The 12705-nt window shown below is 38.6% G+C and overlaps 1 protein-coding gene across 1 annotated transcript in view; it reads right to left on the minus strand.

The window, feature by feature from the left end:
• The window catches only part of AK5 (adenylate kinase 5), a 98941-nt gene that overhangs the window by 11445 nt on the left and 74791 nt on the right, over positions 1-12705 (minus strand). Inside the window, exons 11-13 of the mRNA XM_075039214.1 lie at positions 6008-6171; positions 4865-4981; positions 656-844 (exon numbers count right to left, since the gene is read on the minus strand). Of these exons, the coding sequence (XP_074895315.1) occupies positions 656-844; positions 4865-4981; positions 6008-6171 (470 nt within the window). The remainder of the gene's footprint in view (positions 1-655; positions 845-4864; positions 4982-6007; positions 6172-12705) is intronic.

The raw sequence follows: 12705 nt of genomic DNA on the forward strand, positions 1-12705 counted from the left end.
AAATATATAAAAAGAAATATAAATATCCCATGTAAATGAGTTTACAGATGTGCTGTGCCAGCATATACATCATTTAATTGCACTGATGGAATTTTTCTTGCTTCTCTGTAAAGTATTGATTAGAGAATAAAAACAATGCTTTAAATATCACATCCTGAGCACATGTAAACTGAGGTAATTCACTGAAATTAATACAACTATGTAATTTATTCCAGCAGAAAGATCTTTCTTGTGTGCAGGTCTGTTTTATTTCAGGATATACACTGTCAGTTTTGTAAATTTAACTAAAGGGCTTTGGATTAACATAATCTTTCATCCTAGTTCTGAAAGCCCTTATAGAGAAATAAATCCTAATACTTAAAGAAAAGCTTTCAAGCATTAATGTTTAATAAGAGATTCTATACAGATGAGGTAGTGATTCAGGATATGTTCTCAGACTCAGGATAAATCTGTGTTTTTATTCTTTCGAATTGTACTGTGGAACTCAGAGGTTTGTAGAAGTTGCAAACAAACCAGGGAAGCGTAAGATGAGAACAAACTGGGAAGTGCAGAAACTAATACAGTTCATAAATGCTGTCGTGTCAGTATTTTCTGAATATTGTTCATATAATGGAAGTAAAAAGCAATATTTAATTAAAAGGGTCAAGCAATTTACCTTGCATAACTGTGTCTTCCTTTCATAGTATGCAATCACAGGTTTTGATGCTTGGAAATAGCTTTCGATTGCTTCCTTAATGGTTTCGGCGTTATCAGAGTGCTGACTGCTCTGATTTCTCATCAGAAGGCGACTGTTCATGGTTTCTGCAGAGCAGTCTAGGCAGAAAACAAGTTTTGGCTCCCCAAACTAGAGACAAAGAAAAACAATAAGTATTCAAACCACTGGGCTGGTAGAACTGATTTTGTTTGGATAATTTTGAAAAGAAATGCTACCAGAAGAGTCATCAAGGAATTTATTAGCAAATTACTTTCATATTTGTCTATGCAGAAATTATACTTATTAAAAAAAACCCACTTCTTATTATAGCAGCACTTAGAGATCCCAGTATTCAGGACCAAGGCTGTGCTTGACTGGGCTCTACACATACAGAGAAAAGGAGAGATAATCTGAAAAATTCTGGCTACTTGGACTGAAGATGGTCAGTTTGTTCATTATTTGTAACTGTTTGATAAAAGCTTGATGCAAGCAGCACTGGACCTATGGAATTCTTGACACAGTTGTTTTTCTAGCATTTGCTTTGTTCAATCTGTGAAAAGTATATTTTCATTCAGGAAGTGGTAAACTATAGCTTAGAATTTCAAGAGGCAATAGAAGGAAATGTCCAAATTAAACTGGGCACTTGAAACAGAAATGAGTAGCAACAAACAGGCTCAGGGACACCATCAAATGCTTGTTACTGGACATATTCACAGGAATACACCCTGTGAATTGCTTTATGTTACACACTATTTTATGTCAATATTCACTGTGTAACTCTACATCATTACTACCCATGGCATCAAGGAACGATGTGATATTATTTCTTTGCATTTTCAAATTGGTGAGTAATTTCCAAATTTTGTGAGAAGCCCACCATTTAGTGCTTTTTGGCTAGTGCCAAACTAGTCATAAGGGAGAGTCTGCCCTTTTCTATAAAGAAAATAAACACAGATTTATTTATTTTTATTTCCAGGCCTTGGCAAAGATAGTAAATAATTGTCTCTATCTACATTTGATCATAGATATTGCAGTAATTTATGGGTGAAAAAGAACTGGCAAGAAAGAGCAAAATGTTCTTTATAATATTTTAGGAGAGAGCCAAAAGTTCTAAACACAAATCTCCATCGCTCTTTCCCTGAGATGCGGAAAAATATGCATGTCATTTAGCATAAACCTTGCAATACACTCTGTCATGCATCCCGCTCAGGCACAGCTCTCTCTGACACAAGGTTTTGTCTGAGCAGCAACTGTTGGGCTGAGTCTAAAGGGATAAACTCCACTCTATCAAGTAAAATAAAGGTGTTACAGGATCAGAGAAAAGTAATGTGATAATTTTTCCATGCAGTTATGTATTAAATCCTTCAGAGATGCTCTCAGGCTTTTTCTCATTCCTTCCCTTTCTAGCAGGGATTTGGAGAACACCTTTTAGGAAAGAGTGAGAAGTCTTGAGAAAAGAGGACTGTTCTTCACACTAGTGACCATTAGAAATTCATGACCATTAGAAATTCATGCTTCTACCATGGCTACAGCAAAGAAAGTCTAAATGACTGATATATGGAAATTGCCATTGCTACCTTTGTTGACAGCCCTTAAAGGAAGAAATATTCTAAAGGTAAATATTTCATGTTAGGCCCTCTGCATTTGACTGAGCATATCTGGATTATGTTGACCTTTATACTACCTTGATGACTTTCTAAGAGACAGCTGAAGCCAAGGGATTATGTCAGACAGTTCAATGACAGGCTCTTATCCATCCATTTTTTCCACACGGCTCAGAAAACATGAATGCTATTAGCAGCAGCAGTATTGGGTTTGGGGATTAAAAAAGCCAACAAGGCAGTTTTAACAGTTCAAGAGGCTTGCACTGTTTGAGAAGTTAGAATTAAGATATGGGCTTAATCAATGATTTAAACAAATGTCTTTTTTGTATAATTGGACTAAGATGGTGAGAAGTTATTTCCTCACAGCTCCACATGAGGAATTCCATGGTCTGTTCTAAATTATAATAGAATAAATGAGGAATCATGGCTTTCATCAGTTATAGTCATATCATCACCTTACAATAAGGATAAGAAGGAGTCTACTGACTGGTAGGATCAGATAATAGCATCTTTTTTGATAGACTGGGTCTGATTTGCTTTTGAAAAATCTATATGGTTCTCTTACAAGTTTCAATGTTGCTGTTCTCTGGAATTCAAAACATTATAGAAATGTCATTCTTCTGAGTTAAAAATTGCAAAAAGTAAAAGTAATGCCCCTATCAGATATAACAGCAATTTTTACTACTGGTTTGGTTTTTTTAATTACTTTTTTTCCTGACATAATTTAGCTTAAATAATGCATGCTGTGGGGACATCTGCAGGAAGCCAAACAAGTCTAATGTATTGGGTCTTTACTCTGTCTTACTGAGTATCTTCCACCTTGTGATGTGGAATTTTAATATTGTTTTCTATTTCTCACCTAGCAGAAAGACCAAGGAGGGATCAGACATGTGCTTCTCTAGAATTATGGCTAGGTGAAAGTACAGTTATATCATAGAAAGGAATTGGGCAAAACTGGCTGGAGAATAACCTGTTTCTACATAGCTAATTCTATTTAGGGCTGTCAAGCTTTTAAGTATAAGCACTATTGCCAATGTCTTCTAATAAAAACAGCTGTTTGTTAAAAAATATAATGCTTTTTACACATCATGTATATACATAGCATTATTCATTTGCACTTTGCTGCCATTAATTAATAAAGCCTGATGTCCACCTCTTTTCATTCAATTATATGTAGGAAGAAGTTCTCATTGCCCTTTAGAAAGAACTGCAAAGCATTATCTCAATAATGACTCATTTAAAAAAACTTCACAGACTTACTGAGCAGCTTACAGCCAGCCAAGTTCACCCTGTGAAAACTCAAGTGGATATATATGGATACAACAGGGATGACTTTGCACATTCAAAATTATCACTTGGGGTCCTTGTATTTTACTCCAAATGTGGAAGGCAGCTCAGGCTACAGAATCATTTGCTGCTACAGTGTCTATGGGAACTGAAAGTGTCTCTCCTTTTGCACTGGATGCATCAAGACTTGTTTGCCTGGCAATGCCTCAGTCCAGGATACTCCAATCTCTAAGTTCTACTTTATAGCATACACCAGTGTTCACAGGACATGACACATAAGCCTGCCAGAAAAGCAGTGCTGCTGAAATAGTTCCTCCTTCTACACAAAATGAAAGAAATCTCCAATGTCTTTTTAATAGTCTGTGGCATTTTAGTAAAGGTACTAATAGATCAACATTTCCGTGAATGGCTTCTATAGCAAATCCTATCACCCATTATTTTGTTCAGCTTCTGATGCCTAAATCTTGCTAGGCTCTTTTGGCAATCAACTAAATAAAGCAGCTAAAGGTTCAGGGAGAAAACAGATGATTCATTAAAGTTTTATTACCTTTCAAACTTGTATAGGACATTTGTGGAGTGTAATATTATAGAACATAAACTGTTTCCCCTAGTTCACCACTTCTTTTCTCCTAAATCCTGGCAAATTCTTTCATAGGGCTTGTATAGAGTATTTTCTGCAGATTGAGGAATGTACAGCTGAGACTTCTCAGTAGGTCTTAGCACATACTGAGGAAATCGATAACTCTCTGAACTGCCAACAGTCACTTGCAAAACACTCTTTTTATGGCTATGCCACCTGTTACTCATCACAAAAATTAAATCTGTGTTTTGCTGTTTCAAAGTGGCAGCAAGCTTTAGCAGAGTTGGCTCAATGGTAAGAGATATTAACTGTGAAGATACAGGCTTTTATGAACCTACATCAAATAATGCTTGATGAGATTTTCGTAAGAAATATAGCAGCCATCCACTAGAATTAGAAAACTGATTCTAAAAATGGTGCTTTCCACTAAATGTGAATTGTTCCTGGGTATATATATTAAATTTGGGTAAAATCAGCCTTTACTTATCCTGGTGTTACAGAGTCTGTGTAGGTGAGGGCAAAAGCTGGAGTTGCTATATTGATGGGGTCCCAAAGTTTCAGTGACCAGCAGCACAACACTGTTGGATTGGCTGTTTACACATCCCTGTTGCAATCAGCTAAAGATGGGGACCCAAGTGGCATCAGAAGTACAGTTGTATCTTAATAGGAGTTCTAACAGCATTACGATTATATGGTCACCTTGCTCTCAAACTCTTCTGCTTCTTTCAGCTCCCGGGGATACCCATTGATCAGGAATCCTTTTGTGTCCCCTAACTTGGAAACCATGGCTTCCTTCAGTAGCTCTAGAACAATACCCTGCATTGGAAAGAAAAGGAGTTGGTTAAAAAGTAAGAAAGATTGATACTTTTGTTTGTTACACTGACTTTAGTTCCTACACCCTTGAGACTGCCTTGTTTTGCTAAAAGTAGGTCCTGTGAATGCAGGTGTTTTTCTTGTCCTGCAGGTAGCAGGGCACCCTACTTTTTCTTCTCTCAGGATCAGCTATGCTACACAAATCTAGTGTTCCAACCCATCCAAGAGTTCCCAAAGTGTTCTCTAGATAGCTGGGAATATTTCATAGTTTCAAAATTAATGTTAATACCCATGAAACTTTGGAGTACTGCTGCAGCATTTTCCAATCTGATTGCATTTTGCGATGTCACTGATGTATTACATGGAAAGTGATAAAAGAACCCATCTGACCAAACACACTGAAGAGCAAAGCAATCAAAATCAAGCCTCAGCACAGCTTTTAGTTTCCCCTGAGCAGCACTTCCTGGTATCTTTCATTAACAAACACATCCTGTGATCTAGCTGCACTTGCTGAAGACCCACCAAGAGCTGGGGCTGCAGACCTGCCACGTAAAAGTCAAGTCCAGCTGAGAATAACACACTCCGTCTTCACAGTCTCCACTGAACTGCAGTCCAGCTACTCTGGGATGTCAGCCAGCTCTGCAGGGAACTGCTGCAGGTATTGTTAATTAGAATAGCTGCCAGGAGGACTAGCTCTGAATCTGAAATGTGAAGCTATAAAACGGACATAAAGTTTCTGTTTCCTGTACTTATTCTTACATTTTGCATTGCATAGTGCAGCATCTGTCTCACTGTATTTCATGACTTATTTGTTGCCTATATGAGCCTGAAATGTAAAGAAATACTGGCATAGAAAGAGAAAAGAAGTTCCATAGATCTGGCAACGAGGAAACTTCTCCCTCAAGTTGCAGATTAATTTTACTTAAGTGGGAATCATCAGCTCTAGTCTCTTATTTCCACCCTTTTAGACAATCTACCTACCACTGCCTTTGTTTAACTCTTAGGACCCCAAATAAAACTGTTGCTTACGCCAGGCACAGGTTCACCACATTCCATGATGTCTTTGATCAATTTACTTCTCTCTGATAATGATGATAACTCATTTTGTAGAAGGTCACCAGCAGACAGGTAAGTAAATCCGTATTTCTTGGCTAACTGTTTGCATTGGCTACCTTTGCCAGAGCCAGGCCCACCTTTGTGAGGGAAAAATATCTAGAATTAGAAAAGAATATATATCTGCCTTTTCTCAAACTATAGCAACCAAGAAAATGGGAGGAAATTGATGAGACTGCCTATTTTGCAATATTTTTTTTTTTTTTGCAAAGACATTCTATACAGCAGAACAAGTCATATACTTCCCTTCTGATACACTACACTGCTGACTCAAAAACGTGTACCGAAGTCAAAGAAGTCACAACAGTGTGAAATCTCTTGCAGAAGAGAACCTGTTCCTAAAACACCATTACTATGTAAAGGAAAAACATGAAACAGCCAGCGTGGAAGGGTATTTGACTGAGTATCTATGTTCAGCTTGAGAGCTGCAATAAATATTAGCAAACTAATGTTCACTGCATCCTTGCCAGGGAAATATTTTGCCCTCATTTATGGAACGGAAAGGTATAGGCAAAGAGATGGTGAAACTTGCCTCTGTTATGTGGGATGCACGTAGGTCTACAGCAACTAAGCCCTTTTGCACTGCAGTAAATGTAAGAGCACAATTTCACTGTGCTTGCGCCCTTTCCCTTTGAGCTTGCAAAGCTCTCACGTGCTGGTACGTCTGTGGATAACTGAGAGTCAGGTACTGAAGCTGTTAAATGGCGACAAAGGCTCGGTCATGCCGCTCCCTGCAGCTGTGGTACTGGCTTGCTCCTCATGCATGCTGCAGGGAAGCCCAAGAGTCAATTGCTCAGCAACGGAGGGCACATGGAGACCTTGTCACCACCGCTCTCCTACACCCACAACTGTACTCAGCTGGAAAACCAGCTCTGAACCAGGCCCAGAGTGGAACAACTGGAGGGGTGAAGGGCAGTCTCGGCCGACAGGGCGCTCAGGTGAAGCTGCTCAAGTGATTTTTCCACAGGCTGAAGGGAAGGCAGCTGTGGCCAGCCCTCCGGCTCACAGGGGCCTGTGGGGAGATGGAGAGGGTGGGAGTGGAAGGGCAGTGACTCAGGCAAATGCTGCAGGCGTCCTCCTGTCAGAAATGGCACCTCGAGCCTCCCTGCCTCCTTCAGTAGGAGAACCGCCGCCACCTCGAGAGTCCCCAAACTCTGCCACGCTTGGCTATCTCTCTGGTAAGGGCCCTTTTCTGGGGGTGTCTCACAGGCTCTGGACACCTCCATGTTCTGCAGGTGCCGGCATTGCCCTGCCCCACCTCCTCAGCGGAGGTGGCTGCTTTTCCTTCCTCACCGTGAAGGCCGACCCTGTGAAATGCCAAATGCCTCTTCAGCTGCTCCCCGAGCGGCAGCAGCTACCCCAACCCAGCTGGAGAGACGGGCAGTCCATGGAAATTGCTGGAAGCTACTTCTCAGGGATCGCACTGCTGTGGCTGTGACCTCCAGAGCTGCTGGCAGAGCTGAGGTGAGCACCCCACGAGGGCCGAACAGGGTGGGGAGGGCTGAGGGGCCATGTTGGTGCTGAGGGTGGCCAGGAAAGGAAATTTCCGTTGTGACAATATCAGGGTTTGGGGAGAAATTTCAAGGTGTGTAGCAGCATTTTTACAATCTCTGATGGATATGTTCAGAAGATCTACTGCAGTAGGAGGTAATTATACCGTTGTAGGGAGACAGTGCTCAAAAATCAAAAGAGGCAACGCCAAGATTAAAAAAAAAACAACAACAACAAAAAAAACAAAACAAAAAACCCAAACTCTTTTCAATGAAGTTTTTTAAGCATGTGACTTGTGTATTTATCAACTGTTGGGACTTGCAAATATGACTACACAGCTCTATTATGTGGATTTAAGATGCTAGAAAATACATGATTTTCCTTCTTGTTTATCTCTCCATGAGAAAATACAGGAATAATGTGTTCACAATAGAGTGGATTTGGCACCATCTCCTCCTGACTTCAACTTCCTTCTAACTTTTGTATTCAGTTTAAGAAATAATTGCTCCAAGCATATCATTTTCAAAGAAGTTGCAGTAATGTAGCTGAGAGTAAAAATTGGGTCATAAGGCAGTAGCATTAAAGGAACGGTTTTGTCTACTGTAACCTGGAGTCTTTTACTTCAGCTTCACAAAGACAATTATCAGCCTATGGTGTGAGAATCACACTTGTGCTATGATTTTAGCTAGAAATATCTTTGTCACGGTCTCATTTTCTTGCTAATGTGGATTGCATGTTGTTTTTCTATTGCCTTAATAAGAAGAACATTTTTCTTTTGTAAAAACACTGATTGAAAGAAAACAAGGAATAAACAAGAGTGGCTACAGAGAAATAGCTGCAGAGAAATTATAGGCAAATTATCTGTAATGAGACTGTTAAATATCTGTAGTGGCAATTAATTTTATTTCTGGTTTGGTTTGGCTTTTTAGATTAGTAAGTTTGTGTGTGCATGTGCTTGTTTACACATTCTGTCTCCTGGCCTTGAATATACTAGCAGTGCAGTGATTTCATCCTATTTATTTGGTGTACATACACAGTATTAAAAAAACAGCTACAAAGATTATTTTATTGTTTCTTATATAACTGTTTCACTTCTGAATATAGAGCCAAAACAGAAATTTCATAATGTCCCTTCATATACTAAATAAACCAGATCTCTTTTTAGAAATAACAATACAAGGACAATTTTTGGTTGTTTAGCAGGTAAATATTCAGAAAAGTTGATGTGTTTCACTAATACCTTTACCTGTTAGTATTTTAAAAGAGAACACTGTCAGAATGACACAATATGCAGGACATACACCATAATGAGAATTACTGTGCCTCCAAAACATGAGTTCCAACAAAGCTGAGATTAAAATGCTGTGCTCTTTAAAGAGGAAAAGACATAATTAAATAACAGTTATGTGCTGGAAATGGTAATTTTTATGGCCACTGCTATTAATTTAGTATCATTTGATGAGTAGCAAAGCATCCTACTGCTTGACAAATGTATATGACCCACTTTGCAAAGTCTTGTGCTTTCTTATCAGCGAATGAGATGGCAGTTCTTGCTTGGCCTGATCTGAGAAGAGGCTGAATGCCCCCAGGAAATTCAGCATTGAGGGCTGAACACATACTCAGCGTTTACACCACTATTAATTTACATGCCTGAAGTTAAAGTATTAGTTAATGTCTTGTCTCTCTCTGAAGGCCAGTATTTAATGTGACTGAAAAAGAGCTATTTAGGTAGGAAAGAATGCAAAAGTGCATTTCCTTATTAATTAGACACTTCCTTCCTGCTCAGGATAGGACGGCTACATAAGTAGCTTTAACAGCAAATTAACCCTGCAGTCATGAGGCTTACTATCAATTTATAGTGTTGCAAAAATTGTATTTTGTTCTTTTAGAGGGTCTCTTTATTAAATCTATGCATTTAAAAAAAAAGAGAGAGAGAGAGAAAAATCTAATAATTTACTTGAAGGAAGTTTATAAGGAACAACAGCTGAATATAAAATATAACAAAAGCTATCACAAAGATATTTTCAGTTAAGAAGGCTTCACTGCAACTTGTTATGCTGTTTTTAAAACAGAAAAAACTTGAGACATTGAAAAAGGTAGTGAAGTTTTCCCAATGGCTTAATTGTTAGGAGGAGGAAAATATGTCCCCGCTTTTGTTTTTTCTGTATGCTGTTATCTTTTACTCTGCCTGTGTATATTTTGGAAAAAACAAAACAACAATTGTGTTAAGTGACACACTGAGTCACAGTAACTTGCTATTCAGATTAATCATGTTGTCTTCCAATTTTCATATACAACATGAAGATAAAGAGTTAAAGCCTAGAAAATGGCCAGAGGAATTATGAGTGTGCTGTGACCTGTAGGAGAACGTACAACTACCAGCAGTTCCTCGATGTTAGCATGCTTTTGTATTACACTTTAGATCAGCAAAAGATGTCTAAGAAATCAAGTCTCTTACACCTGCTCTCCCTCATGCCCCAGTCCCCCCCCAAGACTATGAAAGACTGCAAGCCTAGGCATGTGATTCAAATGTACCAGTCTGGCCTAGAGCACAACATCACAAGCAGATGAATTCATGATGGTAGAGGGAGCTGGGACTGCTGCTGCGAGTAAGCAGGGACATGAACAAGCAATATGAGCAGTTCATGAACCAGCTTTGCTGCCAGAAATATTAATAAAGCAGAAGTGTCATACAGACAGACTGGGATGTCTCTATTTTAAGCTTGCCAAATCTTATGAGTTTATCATATACCAAAATACCATGAACATTTACATAAAATGCCAGCAGCAGGATTTACAAGAGAGTCCCACCATTCATTTTAAAATGTTTCCATTTCTAGACCTTATTTTCATAACGAGTATCATCCTTGTATCATGGAAAAGTGCTTGCGGGGAAACCTAGCTGCACAATAGAGCCTCAGAAGTGAAATCAAAATAACCCCAGTCAAGCTATCCTTATATTCAAGCTATCATTTTGGAGGACTTGATCAGTTTGGCAATTCTATCAATGCTACTTGGATTATTTATACAAACAAAAATAAGCCTTAGTTTCAGAATATGGCATGTGAAGGCTTCTCAATAGCATGTCATCTGTTGTTTACGTGTGATTTTAGTCTGAGTGAAACCATATAGGAACGATGCTGTTACTTAAAACCAGCAACAACCAAAACCACACCATTTTTTTATTTTTTATTTTTATGAAAGATTATTTTAATCAGAAAACAACCTGGAGCACATGTTGGTAGAGTGATGTGATGACCTGGGACATCACCGAGTTTTCATCCCTCTTAAAGTAAACATGGATTTCATTTCACAGAAAGTCAGAGAAACCAGCCTTCATTAGCTTGTACAGTTAGTGCTTGGACTGACTGGGGTTTAAATTATCAGCACTGCTCATCCTATGCCTATCTGATTGTAGAAGGAGCTGCAATAAAATTACTGTAGCATAATTTAGGTAATCTGGAAAAACCCTCTACTCAAAGCAGGGAGAAATTCAAAGTTGTTGAAGGTCTGACATGCCTTGGACAAATAAAGAATTTTGGATTTTGTGATATTTTTGGTTGGTTGGTTTTGTGGGCACAACAAGCTAGTGTCTGCAGCTGATAATGTTTTACCTCTAAGTGTAGGTCATGATAGTATCTTCAGAGTGTCTGCTGAAAAGCTGGTCTTACTTACATTGAGCTTAAACCATTGTCAGCTTTGGCTCACCAGGAAGAATATGACAAGGATTCTGCAGAGGAAATTGGTTACATTGACTAAGTTTTAAACACCACATTTAAGAGTAAGTGGGGAGTTTGTCTCTGATCCAAAGTGCAGAAAGATTCCTGAAAACTTACTACTTTGGTTTCAGTCTCAATCAAAGCCAAATGTGGCTATGTTTTATGAAACTCCTGTAGAGGATGGGGAGGAGTAATAGTCCCAGTAACTTTGTTATCTATAACAATTTTCTGGATGTGATATAGATTATCACATTAGTTAAGAATGATAAAAGCCTACATTATTCATTCTGGTTAAGATTTTACTTTTCATGTTGCTTTGATGAAAAAAGTTTTTTTGGTTGGAGGGGGTGTGTGTTTGTGGGTTTGGTTTTGGTGGTTTTTTTTTTAGTGACTGGCAGTAATTACATAAGTTTTGAATATTAGAGCATCCCCCAAATTTATCTTTGCACCTGTTAATTTTTTATTTTTCTCTTGAATTTTACAGGCCAAATTTAACTTTTTTTTCGCCTCTTTTATTACCCTGCTATTAATTAACTCCCATAGTTTTGACTTGCTGGTTCTATGTCTCTGTTTTGCTGTCTGGATAAGATATTGATGTTGTTGCTTAATTAGAGTTGACTGTTATTACAATTAATTCCTACATTAGCTCTAATGTAAATATTTGCTAATTAGAGTTTTTTTCTTTGCCTTTTTGGACAGTTTTCAAGGGAAATTAGTGGGGGAGGGAATTGTCTGCTTTTTCCCTTTTGTCTTATAAACAGTATCTCGTCAGCTATGGCAGATGGTGTATTTATTTCAATTAGTTTGTAAACTACTTCAAATGCATGTCTTTAGAACTCTAGTTTTAAAACACCTTTATAAGCATCTTATTATTTCCTCATGAACACATCTATGTAATGAGTAAACTTTTCTAATGACACCTGAGACCAAGAGTTTTTCCCATTCAAGTATCTACAGCAGCATGTTCCAACCCATCTTCCCTGCTTTCTTTCTAGTCAAGGTATTATGGACTGAACATTTCTAGTGCTGTCCACTGCAATGGAGTACTCGGCCACTGAGAATATGTGGTGCTTTCTTTTCCCCTCTTTTCTCCCCCCCACCCGCTCCCTCCCAGTTTTGTTCTGCTCCTCTGAGGCTTCTTCAAAGTTTTCTTTCATCCTTGTACAACTCACAGTGATCAGACTTCAGCTCTTGACTGACATGGAAGACAACTTCACTGCCTAGGCAAATGGTATGCATTTGGCCAGTGTGTATAATGTTAAACCTGGAGTGCATGTGGGTCAGCAAGTGATTCAGGCAGATTTACCTGTCTGAAAAGGCCATAAGGAAAGAGCTTGTGGCCACTCCAGCCTAGCACCAGCAAGAAATCTGTCTCTGGGAAATACCATTTGGATGGAATAAAAT

This window comes from Buteo buteo, chromosome 10, assembly GCF_964188355.1.
Source record: "Buteo buteo chromosome 10, bButBut1.hap1.1, whole genome shotgun sequence".
In the NCBI taxonomy this organism is placed as follows: domain Eukaryota; kingdom Metazoa; phylum Chordata; class Aves; order Accipitriformes; family Accipitridae; genus Buteo; species Buteo buteo.